General features: G+C 32.6%; 2 protein-coding genes across 2 annotated transcripts; both read left to right on the forward strand.

Annotated features, from left to right (window-relative positions):
- Positions 1–932: 932 nt before the first annotated feature.
- Positions 933–19,168, forward strand: LOC111879926 (uncharacterized). Its single transcript, XM_023876354.3, has 6 exons — positions 933–1,051; positions 10,939–13,620; positions 13,736–14,323; positions 15,988–16,647; positions 17,728–18,655; positions 19,013–19,168. Exons 2-5 carry the CDS (start codon positions 10,963–10,965, stop codon positions 18,619–18,621), a joined length of 4,800 nt encoding a protein of 1,599 aa, XP_023732122.1. The 5' UTR covers positions 933–1,051; positions 10,939–10,962; the 3' UTR covers positions 18,622–18,655; positions 19,013–19,168.
- LOC111879924 (putative disease resistance protein At3g14460) lies at positions 18,986–19,930 on the forward strand. Its single transcript, XM_023876351.1, has 2 exons — positions 18,986–19,786; positions 19,901–19,930. The coding sequence occupies exons 1-2, from the start codon at positions 18,986–18,988 to the stop codon at positions 19,928–19,930; spliced, it is 831 nt and encodes a 276-aa protein (XP_023732119.1).
- The last annotated feature ends 631 nt before the right edge of the window (positions 19,931–20,561 follow it).

A 20,561-nucleotide genomic window follows, 5' to 3' on the forward strand; every position in this document is an offset into this window, starting at 1 on the left:
CCATTCGGTATCCGGGTGGCCAATAGGAATAGAGGTTCATCGATATGGATGGCAACGTCATGGCCAATGCAATGAGTTTCAAAGAGTTCTTGCTAAACATCATAATTTAGTTCGTTGAGATCAAGAACAATATGGACGTATACCTTGATGTTTATGACACCATACGCTTTTTGATCAATGGATGGATTAACAGCGATTATCAATATCTTGGAAAAGAAGCGACGTAAGATATGGTTGAAGGAAGAAGAAAACCGGTGGCCAATCTAATTCTTTCTATTGAGTATTTTCATTCTGCAACAAGATATGTTTTTTTTTTCTTTTACATAGAATTGAATATATGATAATTGAAAATTACTTTTATTAATATGATTTTTATTGAATCTTGTAAAAAAATTTAAAACTTTAACTAAATCCCCTTTTATTTTTGAAAAATAACTAAATTATTTTTTCTTATAATAATAATATTTTACGATTTAATGGTATCCATTAATTTATATATATATTTTTAATTTTTTTAGACAATAAACAACTTTTTTTAATTATTTGCAAACCATATAACATGTATCTAGAACGAAATAAAAAATGTTTATATGTAATGCATTTAAAAATAAAACTTTATTAAATTAAAAATTTATATTTTTTTAGTAATCAATTCTAATAGTTATAGTTTTATTTATTGATAAAGTAAAAACGTTTGAATGCTTTATTTTATTTTTTGTGTCCACAAAACATGAAAATGTAACGACCCATTTCATTATTTTGTTCATTTTATTAAGATATCTATTCCATTAATCAATGATTCTATTCCTATCATACCGTCATATCAAATTGACCCCTACATTTAAAAATACGATTAAAGAAATACATTAGGCTTGACTATAACAATTTACAATTCACCCCCTTCCCCTTATGAAATACTCTTATATAAATCTCCGTCTGCCATTCTTCTTTTTCACAATTCATAGTTATATCTTCAAAAGTTAAATTCAGTTCTCATCTTTCGACTGTAGATCAGAAGAGAAAGCATACATACATACATACAAAAGTACAGGTACACTCCTTTATTGATTTAATGTTTTACATGCAAATAATATTTTGCTTGCTTGATACAAACCAAGGTTTAGTTGGTCTAGCAACACTTGTCAACTCATGGTAACGCAACCCACAATACCTCAATTCATTCTCTTTTTTGCTTGCTTTTAAAATCCAAGTTTGCCTATGTTTTCGGTGTGTACAAAGTATAGGCCTAGCAGAGAGAAACTCTGAGCAATAGCTTCGGATTCCTCTCAATGTTTTTTCTTTTGATCTATATTATATTTAGAGTAAATTACTGAAATCGTCCCTATGGTTTGGTTAAAATTGAATATATGGTCCCTAATTATTTTTTTTGCACTCGGATCGTCTCTGTGGTTTAATTTTGTTACGTTTTTCGTCCCTATGGTTTGGTCAAAATTGCACGTTTGGTCCCTAACTTTATGTATGTAAGGGACGAAAAATGCAACAAAATCAAACTACAGGGACGATCCGAGTGCAAAAAAAAAAAATTAGGAACCAAACGTATAATTTTAACCAAATCAGGACGATTTCAATAATTTACTCTTATATTTATTAACAAATACTAGCTATCAACTCTTCAAAAGCTTTAAATCTGCTCACAAGTCAAATACATGTTACGCAAACAAAAATATATCAAAATTTATTTTACGAAGAAAGCTAGGCTGAGGAAGCAATATGGTTTATGATCTTGGTAAGTTGTTCAACTTTGTTCACTTTTTGCCAACTCAATTTAACATAAGTCAACAAATTTAAGATTGAACATCGAACAACAGCTTGTTTGCTGAGATAACTACTTCAATTTGATTAATTTTGTTAACACGCACGCATTTCTTGTTAACTTTGACTTCATTTATTTCCTAACCAAAAAAACTGACAAAAAACTCATATTTCTTAAAAGCTGACAAAAGACTTCATCTGCCCCACAGTTGAATCGTCTTTTCCCATAAAAACAACCCATATTTCATGATTATGATTATTGGGATTAGATGGTTAATATTTATATGCTCCAGCTATTTGTACCCCTTTATAATCTTACACTACCCTCTAATTATTATCCCTAATGATTATAATTAGGGATAGTATTAGATTGTGAAGGGGATACAAATAGCTGGAGCCATATAAATATAACAAGGATTTTGAACAATCGTTTGGGATTGATTAATGCAACTAAATATGACTTGATTTTGTTCATAATTGTATTATTGTGCTATGTTTTTTGGTTAGTATGCATAGTGATGTCAATAAGCTATTAAAAAATTCATATAACTATGTGTAAATAAGTAGCATGAATGCGTAATACTATATGACTGTTACAACCTCATTGACTTTGGTCATTGATAGTAAAATCCAAAGAAAAAACAAACACTCAATCCCTTTCCTAGCTGTCATCACAAACCCTCCACAGGCCTTATAGTCCCATTGATGGTTATTTTAAACATATTTTGAGAAGGTGGCAAAAATAAAGAAAGGCTATTCAAAAACTAAATATGAATTAAATAATAAAAATAGTTATTTATTTTAAACGGTAAATATAAACTATTTTTAATCTAATCTTAAACTATTTTTTAATTCTATTTATGTCCACTAAGGGACTTTAACCCTCAACCTCAAGGAGGAAGGGCAACATTGGAATCATGTATTACATGAATTAATTTAATATATATATATATATATATATATATATATATATATATATAAATCAAAATATTTGAAAACTTTGAATTTATAAGAAAAATAATGAAGTATTATGATTGAAATGCTTTTTATCTTTTAAATTTAAACAAATCATTTAAATAAATATACAAAAGAAATTAATAAGTTTTAATTTGGGAATTTTGAAATTAAAAAGTAAGTTCATTAAAGAAATTGATATCAATTTATTACTATATTTACTGTAATTATTACATTAAAATATTATGTAGAATTTAATAAAATAGAAAAACTCTTAAAATGACATATGGAAAAAAAACTAATTCAAAATAACCACAAAATAACATTTGACAAATTGAATGATAGTGTGACATATGGCAAAAAAACATTCATTTATTAGAGTACATTAAATAGATTAGTGTTTTGCTAAAACATATTACAAAACATCCAGCCATCATATAGCATTTTTTAAGACTTCTAATCAGAGAGTTGGAAAATGAGGATCTAATTGTATGCAATATTAAGGTGTTTTTGTCGTTCACAGTATGGACTAATAAAAATGTACAGAGGCAGAAGAGAAGAGACAAAGTATTAAAGCTTAAGTTTTTATTGACAGAAAGACAAACGGTTACAACTTGAATTTGCAAGAAGTGGCTGACTACCGTACATATTTATAGCCTAACTAAACTAATATAATAATAAGCGAAATCTACCCATATCTAGACATATCCCATAAATCATGAAAGGTATCTAGCATGCCTGTTAAACGAATAAAAACCAGGACTTCTTCCACTTGCTTTACCTGCAAGAAAAATTATAAGAGCATTATACAGTTATATCCATGAAAGCTTTAAATAATTGTACCCTACAATTGTTTATTAAAAGGAAGATATGCAGGAAAGAGAATCCACCCTTTTCTCTCCTACCATTCCTTTTCTATCCTTCTTATGAGAGAGAGAAGCATAGTCTTCCTTTCTATCCTTACATAAAGCTATCCTACCATTCCTTTTCTATCCTTCTCATGAGAGGGAAAGTCATCATTCCTTTCGACCCTTCCAAGCTTTTAACAGAAAAACTATACAACAATTCTTTTATTATTGTTATTGTTATTGTTGTTAGTGTTATTGTTATCACATTCTCCCCCCTTAAACTGGACCCAGCTCGGTATTCGTTACCCCAAACATATTTCTCATTTCACCATGCTTCGAGTGTGTTAAGGCCTTTGTAAAGATTCCCGCTCGTTGATCATTTGAGTTGACGTGTTCTACTACAATTTGTCCTTTTCAAAACATTCCCTTATGAAGTGATAGTGAATGTCAATGTGCTTGCTTCTAACATGAAATACAGGATTCTTCATAAACTAAATCATCCAACTTGTTGTCAACAAACAAGGTGATAGGCATGACATAATGTCCCGTAAGCTCCTTCGTGAGATTTCCAATCCAAATGGCTTGACATGCAGCTGTCGTGGCTGCCATGAACTCAACATCACAAGTTGACAAAGCATTAGTTATTTTCTTTTGAGATTGTCATGTCACTGCATTTCTTCTAAGGTAGAAAATCATCCCAATTGTACTCTTCCCACCAAACTTGTCATCATCATCATCACTATCACTAAACCTAACCAAGTCTTCAACCTTACGACACTTTCCATAGTTGAGCCCATAATTAATGGTTTCTTTACATATCACAAAATATGTTTGTCCACGTGAAAATGCAAGGTGGTTGGTTGTTCCATGAAACGACTAGAGATACCAACTGCAAATGACAAATTGAGTCGAGTGTATGTTTAACTTAGGTTCCATTGGTGAAGTTGTCGAGTTGCATTCTAGTAACCTGATCTACTTTAAAATCTTTTTTTGCGTAAGCCGTTTCACGTAAAGAAATTCTCCACTTCTGTTGCGACACTTCTATTCCAAGATAGTAAGAAACCAAACCCAAATCACTCATTTCAAATTCTTTTTTCTTTTGTTCCTTGAATTCCATGATGTCTTCGTTGTTTGATCCCGTAATGATAAAGTCTTTGACATAGACACCAACTAAAAGAATTTTTCCTTATGGGTTCCTTTTGTACAACGCCGTTTCTTGTGAACATTTTGAAAAACCAAGTCCTTTTAGGCATTTATCCAACCTAATGTTCCAAGCTTAAGGAGCTTGTTGTAAACAATAAAGAGCCTTGGAGAGTTTAAGCACCTTGTGACTATGTATTTTGTCAATGTATCCTTCCGGTTGACTTACATAAACCTCCTCTTCAAGATCATCATTAAGAAAATCTGATTTCACATCTAAATTGTGGACAGCCCGCCCATGTTGAACCGCTAAGGCAAGAATGAGCCTTATGGTGTCAAGTCACGCTACCGCTGCAAAAACTTCATCAAAGTCAACTCTTGTTTTTGTATATATCCATTTGCGACAAGTCGAACTTTATGTTTTATGACATTTCCAAGATTATCTTTTTTTCACTTTAAAGACCCATTTCAATCCTATTGCTTTGTGACCCGGTGGCAAGTCGGTAAGCTTCCATGTCTTGTTTTTTCACGATTGCATTGATCTCTGTTTTCATAGCTTCCCGCCATGATTTAGAGGTAACCGCCTCTTTCAAATTCAAGGGTTGATCCATTGCAATCATTAACAATTCTTTGTGTTCTAGGATCATATTTTCAACATAATTATAGACATTAGCAAGCGAACGAAATCCTTTTGGCCCAACCTCACTTGAGGGGCTTTCCGTGTCGGTTAAACTTGAAGAGAATGGGGTCGAATTAGGAGTATATGGGGTTGTTTCGGCTAGACAAATTCAACATATGGGCTGTCCGGATTTTCCTGTTTGACTCCGGGGCTGTTTGGTTGCACCAGATTGACTTCATGACTATTTGTCTCGATTATTGTGAAGGTTTTAGGAGTTGTGGCTTCACCCTCCTTGTTTTTTTACCAATTTTATCCTTCACTTTCAACAAAAACAACATTGCCACTAACCCGTAGTTTCCGGCTCTCTAGATCAGATAATTGATACCCTTTAGTTCCATCTTCTACTCCAAGATACACCATCTTTTTGCGTCGGTCTTCAAGTTTCTTTTAATGTACACCTACAACTTTGGCATAAACAACACAACCAAAAATCTTCAAATGTTCGTGGTTTGGTTTTTTGTCAAACCAAGCTTCATATAGTGTGATGTCGGGAAGCGCTTTTGTAGATAAGCGGTTGAGAAGATAAATTGTGTGTCAAACAACTTCTCCCCAAAATTCTCCAGGTAGATTTTTCCCTTTAAGTAGACTCCTTTCCATATCCATAACGGTATGATTTCGTCTTTCTATAACTCCATTTTATTGAGGTGGGTGTGTGGAGTCGTAAGATGCCTTTTTATTCCATTTTCTTCATAAAATTATGGTAATTCTTTTGAACTAAATTCTCCCCCTCGGTCTATGCGAAGTGTCTTCAATTCATAACCCAAACTTTTTTCAACCATCAACTTGAATCGTTTAAAAGAACCCAAAACTTCAAACTTCCTATACAAGTTATAAACCCATATCCACCGACTATACTCATCCACCAAAAGATAAAAATATTTTTTTCCTCTAGTAGAGGTAGGTGTAATTGGACCACATAAGTCAACATGCACTAGTTGAAGTGGTTTTTGAGCTCAAAAGAGCATTTGGTTTGGGAAAAAGATTCAGGTTTGTTTTACAAGAACATACCCTTCACACACTTGATTTGGATATTCGATCCTTGGAACTTCGGTTGCCATTTTGCTTTCCGACGGTTTTTTTAAAGCCGGAAAATTAACGTGAGCAAGTTGAAAATGCCATAACCAATCCGGTTCGTCCTTCGTGGCTAAAAGGCATGTTGGTCTATCGGTTTGTAATAGAGTTTTATATAACCAAGTTGGTGATCTTTAAACCCTCAAAAGTAGAGTTTTATTTCTATCGTATAACCTCAAAAGAGACCCATACATAGTGACTAGACTTTCCTTTTCCGTCATTTGTTCAAGACTGATGATGTTATTTTTAAGACTTGGAATGTAGTATACTTTATTCAAAATTCTTTGTTCGCTATTTTTACAATCAAATGAAATTGATCCTTTTCGGAAAATAGCAACAATGGAACCGTCGCCAAATCTCATGTGATTCGTAACAGTTCCATCAAACTCATGGAACTTTGAGCGGTCTCCTGTCATGTTGTTGCTAGCACCATTGTCAAGATACCAAACCTCAGACTCAACTCAACTCTCCCCCGATGAAAGAAGATTAACACAAATATTTTCTTTAAGCAACACCTTTCCGGGTACATGTTCATGTGAGATTGCCATCATTAAGATGGGTGGTTCTTCATTGGCTTGTGTGAGGTTCGCTTCCTCACTGCGGTTCTTTTTTGGGCACTCCGATGCATAATGACCAAACTTATCACATTTAAAACATTTTACTTTGCTTTTATCCTTCTTGCGGTTATTCCGTTTTGCATTGGATTCACGACCATCTCCTCGGTTACACCCTCGTCCTCGGCCTATTCCTTGACCTCGACCACCATGACTATCTCTATCCTTTGAGGTGCTTGACGAGATCCCCTCGTCGGGTTTCTTGGATCATGATGTCCACTTGGCATGAGTAAGCAACAAGGAAGGCCATTTCCTTGTTCTCCATAACTCTGAAGCATCTCTTCATGAGTTTTCAAACGACCCACAACCTCCTCCATAATCATGTTTTTTAAGTCTCCAAATTCTTCGATAGATGTCATGATTTGCATAAATCGTGATGGGATGGTCACAATGGTATTTAATCTCATGAAAAATCATCCACTGATTCATCGTCTTCCATTCAGATAACCTCAAAGTCGCTTCTCAAGGTTTGTACTTTAGCCTCTTTTACTTGATCGGTACCCATGTGCATTACGTTTAATGTATCCCATGCTTCTTTGGCTGTGTCCTTCTTGGCTAGCATAAGTAGCATGTCCTCTGGAATTTCTTGATTGATAACTGCTAGAACCATTCGATCTTTCTGTTCTTCTACATATTTATTTTGAACTGCGTCCCAAACGCCTTGTGCTTGCAGATTCACTCGCATTTTTATCACCCAAATTGAGTAATCTAACTTCGTAAGCATTGGATAGTGTAGCGTAACACTACTATTCATCTTAGATTTTTGAGCACCTTCGCCTTTGTCTGCCATCAGTAACCTTGGCTTATACTTTGGCATACGGTCACCTCGCTCTAATACTACTTGCTGGAAAATGAGGATCCAATTGTATGCAATATTAAGGTGTTTTCATCGTCCACAATATAGACTATTGAAAATCTACAGAGGTAGAAGACAAGAGAAGGAAAGGCAAAGTATTACAAGCTTAAAGCTTAAGTTTTATTGAAATAAAGACAAACGGTTACAACTTAAATTTACAAGGAGTGGCTGACTACCATAAATATTTATAGCCTAACAAAATTAATATAATCATAAGAGAATTCTACCTGTATCTATACATATCCCATAAATCCTTGAAGGTATCTAGCATGTATATTAAACGAATAAAGACCATGACTTCTTCTACCTGCTTTACCTGACAATCAAATCATAAGAGCTTTAAACAGTTGTACCTATGAAAGCTTTAAACAATTATACCCTACAATTGTATATTAAAAATGGTACATAGGAAAGAAAATCAACTTTTCTATCCTACCCTTCCTTTTCTATCATTTTCATGAGAGAGAAACATAACTTTCTATCCTTCCATAAAGTTATCCTACCATTCATTTTCTACTCTTCTCATGAGAGAGAAAGCTATCATTCCTTTCTACCCTTCTAAGCTTTTAATAGAAAGCTATCTGACAATTCTTTTAGTGTTATTATTAATGCTATCCTGTTTAATATCACACAAAAAGCTTAAATATTTTTCAAATCGGGGTAGAAAGTAAATAACAGAAGTCCAGGGGGTGAACTATAAATCTTGGAAAATAAATGAAAAAAGAAATAAATAGACGAGCAACAAGAAACTCAAACATGAATACGAGTTATTTGACCCTAAACACAACTTGAGAGAACACACCCCGATAATAACCCATGACCTAGATTTGTTTTACATGTCTTCCATACCCGAAATCACCCCACATTTCTATAAATACTGAAGATTTAGATTTTTGGTAATATTAGGTATGAAATTTGTTTTTCTCCACTCCCTACGAACACCCCCTTTGTATTTAACTTACACAAATCTTTTCAAACGAGGTATACTGAATACCAATATGGACACCCAAACCCCTTTTGTTATTTTTCTATCAAACCATGATTTTTGATTGATTCCCAATATGGAAAGAGTTAACCAAACAACAGAACATACAATTTAGAATAAAATCGAGTATTAGAGTTAACAGAAATTTCATAGCTTCATTCGTTGCAAATCCTCGAACCTAATTATGTCCATCTCGATTTGCCACTGTTGTGTTCGATTCAGAATATGATCTGTATTCAGCTGATAATCAACAGTATGCCCCACATGAATTGGAATTATTAACCTAACAACTTCAACAACTTTCAAATTTCAAATTTCAAGATATACGTTTTTTTGCTCAGTTTCCCTAAATTAAATGCGATTTTGCATTTATGCCCAACCAGGTACATTTCTTAGATTTAATATATTGGGAATAAAGTTTGTTATATTTTTTGCTAATTATATATATGTAAAGGATAACAACCAAATTTATTTGTTACACTGAACTTTGGCATTTTTTGATGATTTTTAGCCAGATCTCCTATTCTAATAAAAGAATAGTTTTATTCTTCCCTATTATGGCTTCTAATTAATGTCATGTCATTTGTTTACCAATTGATTCTCCATTTCAAATTTTAAATTTCTCACTCTAATTAATTAATAACATTAAAATAAAAATTAAAATAAAATTAATACAAATTATAAGGTGAAGTATTTATTTAAATCAACTATTATAATTTTATATACCTAAACACATCACTTAATTGATAATTTATTTAAGATAATTGATTAATAATTTTGTGTTTTTATTATGAAAATTTAATTAATTTTTTAAAAATGTTTCCCATATGTCATAAACCAGTACTCTAATAACAAATTTGGCATTTGATCTTAAACTTTTCCCAAGTTCTTCCCACTTCAAATCTTCAAATGTAATTATAAAAGTTGTACTATTCAAATAATAATATACTTTTAAAAAATAAATGAGTTAAAAAGTTATAAATATTAAAATAGACTTTCCACTGACTATTATTCTTTGTTAAGTTTTATGTTCTACTCATTTGACATAATACATAACCCAAACGTGTACCATCTATATATGCTAACAAACTTATATCTTATATCTTATATTTATATATAAAACATATTAATCATATCTTGATTTTTAAGAGGTACAAGATACAAAGTTTTTTGTATAAATCAATTATACATAACAAAAACATTAATACTTGCCAAAAATTTGAAAACTTGAATTAAGAAATGTTATTAAAAAATTAATGTGGAGCAAAATAACAATTTTAAAATATTAAATCCATCAATATAAGTTGATTTATATTTCTTGAACTAAATACCGATAATAATTAATTTACATCAAATGTATAAACATAAAATATAAATATAAGTTCTAAATATAAATATTTTAATTAAAAGTGGTAGTTTTTCTTATTACATAATAACCAATAACAAAATATAATAATTATTTTTCCGTAAGAAAACTATTTAGCCAAAAAACTATTTATCGTCGCTACTTTACGCGGACACACATCAAATATATATATATATATATATATATATATATATATATATATATAATATATATATATATATATATATATATATATTCGCCCAAAAAATTATATATATATATATATATATATATATATATATATATATATATATATATATATATATATATATATATATATATATATATATATATTCGCCCAAAAAATTATTTATCGTCGCTGCTTTACTTTAACTCTTTCTCCTTTTTCATAAATATAACAGGTTTCAAAACATGACCACGAAAACAAAAACACAATGACGGGGGAAGATACCAAAAAAAATCTTTTTAAATTTTCAACTATATATATATATATATTTCACATTATGATATGAACAAATGCGGATTACACCATAGGTATAGGCCAGAGCTAATACAACATTATTAAATGCAACGAATATAGGATGCATGTTATTACTGCATCAATATTAATTTCCATTAAATTCAGTCTAATCAATTGTTGGCTACTTTGTAGGTTTTACCACAAGAATTTCCAGCAATGGAGGTCGCTACTGAAATTATGAAACAAGTTGTTCAAATTCTCATGGTTCCAGTAAAGAAACACCTAGGCTACATGATATCTTGCACAAAATACACAAGGGACATGGCTATCAAAATGGCAGAGTTGAATGCTGCAAGACTCGGAATTGAGGAACGTACGAATCAAAACACAAGTAATCGTCTTGAGGTTCCAACACAAGTTAGTGGTTGGCTGGAAGAAGTAGGAAAGATCAACGGAAAAGTGGAAAGCATTCCTAGTGCCGTCGACAGTTGTTTTGATCTAAAAATTAGGCACAAGGTTGGAAAGAAAGCCGTCAATATAATTGAGGAGATCGACAGTGTCATGAGACGACACTCTATGATCACTTGGACTGATCATCCCATTCCTCTCGGAAGAGTTGATTCCATGAACGCATCCACCACTACATCATCAAATAATTACAATAACTTCCAGTCAAGAGAGGTTACTTTTACAAAAGCACTCAAAGCACTCGGAGTGAACCAAAAATCCCACATGATAGCCTTATGTGGGATGGGTGGAGTGGGGAAGACCACAATGATGCAAAGGCTGAAAAAGGTTGTGCATGAAAAGAAAATGTTTAACTTTATTGTTGAAGCAGTTATAGGGGAAAAGACAGACCCCGTTGCCATTCAGGATGCTATAGCAGATTACCTAGGTGTAGAGCTCAATGAAAAATCTAAGCAAGCAAGAGCTGATAAGCTCCGTCAAGGATTCAAGGACAAATCAGATGGAGGCAAAAATAAGTTCTTTGTAATACTTGACGATGTTTGGCAGTCTGTTGATCTGGAAGATATTGGTTTAAGTCCTTTTCCAAATCAAGGCGTCGACTTCAAGGTCTTGTTGACATCACGAGACAGACATGTTTGCACAGTGATGGGGGTTGAAGCCAAATTAATTCTAAACGTGGGACTTCTAATTGAAGCTGAAGCACAAAGTTTGTTCCACCAATTTGTTGTCACTTCTGAGCCCGAGCTCCATAAGATAGGAGAAGATATTGTAAAGAAGTGTTTCGGTCTGCCAATTGCCATCAAAACCATGGCATGTACTCTACGACATAAAAGAAAGGATGCATGGAAGGATGCACTTTCACGTTTAGAGCACCATGACATTCAAAGTGTTGTGCCTAAAGTATTTGAAACGAGCTACAACAATCTCAAAGACAAGGAGACTAAATCCGTATTTTTGATGTGTGGTTTGTTTCCTGAAGACTTGGATATACCTATCGAGGAGTTGATGAGGTATGGATGGGGCTTAAGATTATTTGATAGAGTTAATACTATTACACAAGCAAGAAACAGGCTCAACACCTGCATTGAGCGACTGGTGCACACAAATTTGTTAATTGAAAGTGTTGATGGTGTGCATGTCAAGATGCATGATCTGGTTCGTGCTTTTGTTTTGGGAATGTTTTCTGAAGTGGAGCATGCTTCAATTGTCAACCATGGTAATATGCCCGAGTGGACTGAAAATGATATGACTGACTCTTGCAAACAAATTTCATTAACATGCAAGAGTATGTTGGAGTTTCCTGGAGACCTCAAGTTTCCAAACCTAAAGATTTTGAAACTTATGCATGGAGGTAAGTCACTAAGGTATCCTCAAGACTTTTATCAAGGAATGGAAAAGCTGGAGGTTATATCATACGATGAAATGAAGTATCCATTGCTTCCCTCGTTGCCTCAATGTTCCACCATCCTTCGAGTGCTTCATCTCCATGAATGTTCATTAAGGATGTTTGATTGCTCTTCAATCGGTAATCTTTTCAACATGGAAGTGCTCAGCTTTGCTAATTCTAGCATTGAATTGTTACCTTCCGTAATTGGAAATTTGAAGAAGTTGCGGCTGCTAGATTTGACAAACTGTTATGGTGTTCGTATAGAAAAGGATGTCTTGAAAAATTTGGTGAAACTTGAAGAGCTTTATATTAGGAATGGGTCTACCAGGTTTACAGAGGATAACTACAAAGAGATGGCAGAGCGTTCAAACAACCTTTCTACGTTAGAAGTTGAGTTCTTTAATAACAAGGCTCAAGTGAAGAATATGTCATTTGAGAATCTTGAACGATTCAAGATCTCAGTGGGAGGGTTTTTAGATCGAGACATCGGTAAGAGTAGCCTCTCATATGAAAACACGTTGCATTTGGTAAGCAACAAAGGTGAAGTAATCAACTCTAAACTTAATCAGTTGTTTGTGAAAACGGAGTTGCTTTTTTTGAGTGTGGATGGTATGAATGATCTTGAAGATGTTGAGGTAAAGTCGACACATCCTCCTCAATCCTCTTCATTCTGCTATTTAAGAGTCCTTTTCATTTCAGAGTGTGTAGAGTTGAGATACCTTTTCAAACTCCATGTGGCAAACACTTTGTCAAATCTTGAGCATCTGAAAGTTTATGATTGCGATAATATGGAAGAACTCGTACATAATGGGACTGAGGGTAGTGGAAAAGATACAATTACGTTTCCCAAGCTGAAGTTTTTGTCTTTGTGTGGACTACCAAAGCTATTGGGTTTATGTCTTAATGTCAACATAATTGAGCTACCAGAACTTTTGGAGTTGAAACTCGACAGCATGCCGAGTTTCACTAGCATTTATCCAAAGAACAAGTTGGAAACATCTAGTTTGCTGAAAGAAGAGGTACATATATATGTTTTATGTAAATACAATTTCAACTATCTTTTTAACTATAACTTTTAGAATATATTTGTATTATTGTTTTGATGTGGCTATTAAGGTAATATTATTTTTGCAGGTTGTGATTCCTAAGTTGGAGAGGCTCCAAATTGATTACATGGAGAATATAAAGGAAATATGGCCTTGTGAACATAGTAGAGGTGCGGAAGTTAAGTTGAGAGAGATTGAGGTGAGAAATTGTGATAAGCTTGTGAATCTATTTCCATACAATCCCATGTCTCTATTGCATCATCTTGAAGAGCTTGAAGTCAATAATTGTGATTCCATTGAATCGTTATTCAACATCGACTTGGACAGTGCCGGTGAAATTGGAGAAGAAAAGAACAGCAGCAACTTAAGAAGCATCAAAGTGTGGAATTTAGGGAAGCTAAGAGAGGTATGGAGTATAAAAGGCAAAGACAACTCTCGTCCTCTCATTGGTGGCTTTGAAGCTGTTGAAAGCATAGAAATTGTAGAATGTGAGATGTTTAGAAATGTATTCACACCTATCACAACCAATTTTGATCTCGGTGCACTTTTAAATATGGATATAAGGAATTGCGGAGAAAACAAGGGAAATGATTCGGAAGAAAGTAGAGAAGAGGAAGAGAGTATAGAAGAGGAGGAGAGTAGCGAAGAGGAAGAGAGTATAGAAGAGGAAGAGCAGGTATGACTTTCAATTTATCTTTCTTATTTAACTAAGTATTAAGCCACAAACCATTTCTTGAATTAATGTTGCAATAAAGGTCATATATATATATATATATATATATATATATATATATATATATATATATATATATATATATATATATATATATATATATATATATATATATTCTAATAAATAAAAGTTTTTTTTACCATATGTCACCCTCTCATTCAATTAGACAAATGTCAATTTTTGGTTATTTTGAATTATTTTTTTTACATGTTATTTTATGAGTTTTTTTTATTTTATTAAACTCCACATAATATTGTAATATAATAATTGCAATAAATGTAGTAATAAATGAATATTAATTTCATTAATAAACTTACATTTTCATTTCAAAATTCCTAAATTAAAACCCATTAGTTTTTTTGTTTATTTATTTAAATTTAAAATAAAAAATATTTCATTTATAATAATTCATTATTTTTTTTCTTATAAATTCAAAGTTCTGAAATATTTTAACATTATATATATATATATATATATATATATATATATATATATATATATATATATATATATATATATATATATATATATTAAATTAATCTATGTAATATATGAGTCTCACAACTAGTATATATAATATGATTACAAAGCATGATTCCTCGTTAGAGATGGTGTAGAGATGTGACCAATCAGACATCAACATACTTTAGTTAATAAATCATTATTAATGTCACTAATTACTCTTGGTAAAAAATAAAAAATTTAATTATTAAATTATAAAATAAAATGTTATTTTCTTGCAAAAAAAAATGGCTCGAAGAAACCCTTAACCTGAAATAACTTAAAGTAAACGGACTTGACTTTAATAAGAGCATTTTTTTCTAAACTTAATTTCAACCAAATATCATCAACAACTCTTTAAGTTCTAGAATTGATTCCGCTTAAAACTTGATCAACATAATTAGATAGATGAGAGCTAAAGCTCAATCCATGTATAAAATCCTTTTATCCTTTTTCTTGATTTTCATAGCAAGTGGAACGATTTCAACTTCAAATTGATAAAAATCCACATTATTGAGAGATTAGGCTGAAACAAATGGTCCAGGTGGGTCTGGTGGATATGGTAGATTGGTAGATGAAGATGGAAGGGAGAGCTGAAAGACACAAACACATCTTGATTTTAAATTTTCTTATGGCATATTTTATTTCTTGATCTGTTAGTAGTAGGGGTAGAGATATGAAAAGGAGGGTGGGGAGTGTGAGATTTATAGAGGAGATGGTTTGGGGTTGCCGGAGAACATGATTGACCGTGGAGAGGTGGGATGGTTTATGGTGGGCCCATTTTCATTTAACTGAATTTCAAGCCAACTTTTTCTTTTGTTAATTTAAAAATAAGTCACATCTTAATTAAAACATAATTTTATTATTGCATAGGAGCCTATAACATCATCTAATAATTTATCTTAAGGTGAACGATGCAACTATTTCTAATCTATTAACAATTTCAATAATCTACAAAAGTTTCTTGAAAAATTACCTAAAATCAAAACAATCTTATTAAAATCCAAAATTAAAAGAGAATTATGAATGGACATGGAATCATAAATCATTAACACAATTCAATACTTACGTCAATAATTACATTTTTTGTTGGTGTATGTGTGCAGAGTGATATTCTGTTAGAGGAAGAAACATTACAAAAAGTCACTGATAGCATTGCTAATGTTGTATTTCCATCCTCTCTCGTACACTCTTTTCATAACCTCCATCAACTTGCATTGAAGAGGTATGAAGGAGTGGAGGTGGTGTTTGAAATAAAGAGTCCAACAAGTAGAGAATTGGTAACAACTCACCATAAGCAACACCCTATACTTCCCAACCTCAAGAATTTGAATCTAAGTGATATGGACAACATGAGTCATGTGTGGAAGTGCAACCGAAATTTTTTTTTCACTCTTCCAAAACAACAATCAGAATCACCATTCCACAACCTCACAAACATATACGTTGAGGACTGCAAAACCATTAAGTACTTGTTTTCACCTCTTATGGCAGAACTTCTTTCCAACCTAAAGGAAGTCAAGATAGAACAGTGTGATGGTATTGAAGAAGTTGTTTCAAATAGAGATGATGGGGATGAAGAAAAGACTACATTTACATCTACATCTGTCCACACAAGCCCTATCTTGTTCCCCCAGCTTGATTCTCTCACTCTAAAACAACTGAAGAATCTAAAACGAATTGGTGGAGGTGGTGCCAAAGATGAGAGCAATGAAATGTCTTTCAACAATACCACTACAACTACCGCTTTTGTTAATCAACATATGGTATGTTTTGTGCGTATTTAATTACTAATTTAATTTCTTTATTAATATCCATTTTTTCTTTGCAATATTCTAAGAAAATCACCAAATCACATATAAGAGATTTAAAATTTTATTGCACACTACCATTGCCTACCATGTAAGAATCGAACCAAATTGACAGACAAAGATTGGTCGGTCTTACATTAGGAAACATTGTTTAGTTATCATGTTATGACTTATGACCAAATTTATAGTCACTGATCCTACGAATAAAGTTTTAGAGGGTGTTTGGCAAAGCTTATTAAAAACGTCCTATGACTTTTTGACTAATAACTTCTTTTGGTGAAATAAGGAGTTTTTAATAAGTAAGGGGTATGTTCCTTATCACTTTTTGACTTATTAGAGGTTACCAACAGCTATAAGTTGTTTTTTACCCAAACTTTTTTTTGACTTATACTAGTATCAAACCGGTAATAAGTCAAAAGGCTTGTTTTTTAAGCTTTGCCAATTGCAAACACCCCGCTTAGTCATTGAAATTTGAGGGTTATGCATGTAAGACATAACTTGTTAACCCATTGTAAACTACATCAATGAATTAATGATGTATAATGTAAGAGTCAGCAACTTACGCTCTGTCAAATATATATTCTTACATTTCCCCAGAAATAAAAACCAAGATATGTGCTCTAATCTAAAGAGTACTAAGGAAAAGAAAAAAAAGGAAGCAAGTGTTTAACTAAATGAGAGTTAGTTTAGATACCAGGGACCATCAGGTGACAAGTATTGTAGGATAGAATTCAACAATTTATAATATTAACCCAAAACTAATTTTTCTAAGTTTGTTGTTTTTAACATATCCTTTTTTTATTTCATTGAATTTCCATTCTTATATTTTAGGTTGTAAAGTGGTATATCTTTTATTGTTTGTTCAATAAACATCCCAACATTCATAATAAAACGAGAAGCAAATTAAACTACATTTTTTGAGGTGGAGAGCACTAGTTTCATTTAGTATAAAAAACTAGTTTTTGAATTAAATTTCTTATACAAAAGCTGTGTCAATAGTTTAAATTTACATTAATTTTTCATCTGTTGTTGCAGTTTTCTGAAGCAGATAGTGTTTCTTGGAGATTATCCCAATACTCTAGAGAGATAATAATAAAATACTGCCATGCATTGTCAAATGTGATTCCATGTAATGCAGCAGGACAAATGCAAAAGCTTCAAGTATTGAAAATAAAGAATTGCAATGGGATGAAGGAGGTATTTGTTAGTCAAGAGATGAACAGCAACAACAAGAGTGGTGGTGAAGAGGGTAAAGGTGGTACACTGGGAATTCCAAGACTAAATAAGGTTATTATGCTTCCTAATCTGAAGATATTAAAAATCGTAGGTTGTCCCTTTTTGAAACATATATTCACATTCTCTGCACTTGAAAGCCTGGGACAGCTTGAAGAGTTAACAATAAAGGATTGTGTAGCAATGCAAGTAATTGTGAAGAAAGAAGAAGATGTATCATCGAAGGAGGTTGTGGTGTTTCCTCGTCTAAAGTCTATTGCACTGGAAGATCTACCAAAGCTTCAAATGCTTAATATACACTCTCGCAATATGAAGATATTGGAACTTAAATATTGTGAGAGTTTGGAACATATCTTCACATTCTCTGCACATGGAAGCCTGAGACAGCTCGAAGAGTTAACGATATCTGGTTGTGGGTCAATGAAAGTGATTTTGAAGGAAGAAGAAGATCAATCATCATCATCATCATCATTGAAGGATGTTGTGGATTTTCCTCAACTAAAGTCGATTGAAATACAAAATCTACCAGAGCTGGAGGGTTTCTTCTTGGGGATGAATGAGTTCCGGTTGCCTTCATTGGATAATGTTAAGATCGATAATTGCCCCAAAATGATGGTGTTTGCACCTGGTGGGTCCACAACTCCCGAACTCAAGTATATAGTATATACACACAAAATTAGGCAAACATTCTCTTGAATGTGGCCTTAACTTTCATGTTACACATCATCAGGTATAACAACTTATATCTTTCTTTAGCAGCATCTAATTAAGATATCATGATCATGCCAAGTAAAATATATTAAACACATTAACACTAGTTTCAGTCTAAGTTTATGTTGTCACTTGGAATCAAAATTTTCCATTTTGAAGAAGAATGGAAAAACCTTCAAAATAACCTTACATATCTAACTTACTTTATGAGATCAAAAATAGTAAGCAGTTAATTCGCTAACTTTTAGTTGGATTTAAGTATTATTGTCACTAATATTGAAAATCTCTTCAATTTCAATAACCTTACAACATATGACATTTGAAATGTTTTTTTGTTTCACATATGCCTATGACGTTTTCTGTATTGAACTTGCAGAGCCCATTTCCCAACTCATCAGGGATGCCCTGGTCTTTTCATAACTTGATCGAATTAGAAGTGAAATGGAATTTTGTTAAAAAGATTATTCCGTCCAGTGAGTTGCTGCAACTGCAAAAGCTTGAAAAGATTCATGTCAAGCACTGTGATTGGGCAATTGAGGTAGTTGAGGCATTGGAAGAAGCAGGGAGAAATAGAAATAGTATTAGTGGACATGGTTTTGATGAACCATCACAAACTACTACTATTGTCAGACTGTCAAACTTAACACAAGTGAAGTTAGATAATCTAGGTAGTCTGAGGAATATATGGAAGAGCAATCAGTGGACAACATTTGAGTTTCCAAACCTAACAACACTTTATATATATAAATGTGATAGATTACGACATGTTTTTAGTGGTTCCATGGTTGGTAGTCTATTGCAACTCCAAGAGCTACATATAACCGACTGTGACCTTTTGGTGGATGTAATTGTGAAAGATGCAAGTGGTGTTGTAGAAGAGGAATCTGATGGCAAGTCGAATGAGATACTTGTGTTACCTCATCTAAAGTCCTTATCTCTTTATTATCTTCGATGTTTTCAGGGGTTTAGCTTGGGGAAGGAGGATTTTTCATTCCCATTATTGGATACATTGGTAATCAAGGAATGTCCAACAATACGGACTTTCACCAAGGGAAATTTAGCTACTCCAAAGCTAAAAGAAATAGAAACAAGATTTGGCTCGTTTTATGCAGGGGAAGACATCAACTCCTTTATAAAGATCAAACAAAAGGTAAACTAGATCTTTCTTTAAGCATTCTTAAGCAACATTTGACACGTTTTATGTAAGTTTAATCATTCTTAAGCAACCTATATTTTCAACTTTATATTTATTTACTTTATGCAGGAATTCTCAGACAACTGGGACTATGATTAATGTAAAGTAAAAATTAATGGTAAATTCTATTTTCATGTTTCCTGAATGTCAAACGTATTGTATTTTCATTGTATTTAGTGTGCCCATTGTGTATTGTAATCCCACTTTGTAATTAGCCCTTGTCATTGTGTTTTTGTAGTTATATATTTTGATGAAATACGAGAAATCATTATGGGAAAATAGTTATTTACATGGTATCAGGCTAAATAAACCCTAACCAATCATTAACTTAATACCTCCGATCATTGGTATTTTTTTTTGTCGATCTATGCCTTCTCTTCTATATTAATCATGTCTACCCCCAATCCACATGATAAGATCTGTGGTAACACGAACATAAAATCGTATAGTCCTGTTATGTTGGACTTCTGTTATGTTGGACTTCAACAGACTTTGATGCATGGCATGATTTATTTCAAACTCACTGCAAAAGGTTACTTTGTATTCCGTCATCTCGAGGATTCTGCAAGCAAAGTAGATGATCATAGATGTTGTTCCTCTTAAATCGTATGTTCCTCTTATGTCGGACTTCGATAGATTTTGATGCGTGGCATGAGTTATTTCAAACTCATTGCAAAAGGTTACTTTATATTCCATCATCTCGACGTCACCATCACCCATACTCTTTCTG

Source organism: Lactuca sativa, chromosome 2 (genome assembly GCF_002870075.4).
Source record: "Lactuca sativa cultivar Salinas chromosome 2, Lsat_Salinas_v11, whole genome shotgun sequence".
NCBI lineage: Eukaryota > Viridiplantae > Streptophyta > Magnoliopsida > Asterales > Asteraceae > Lactuca > Lactuca sativa.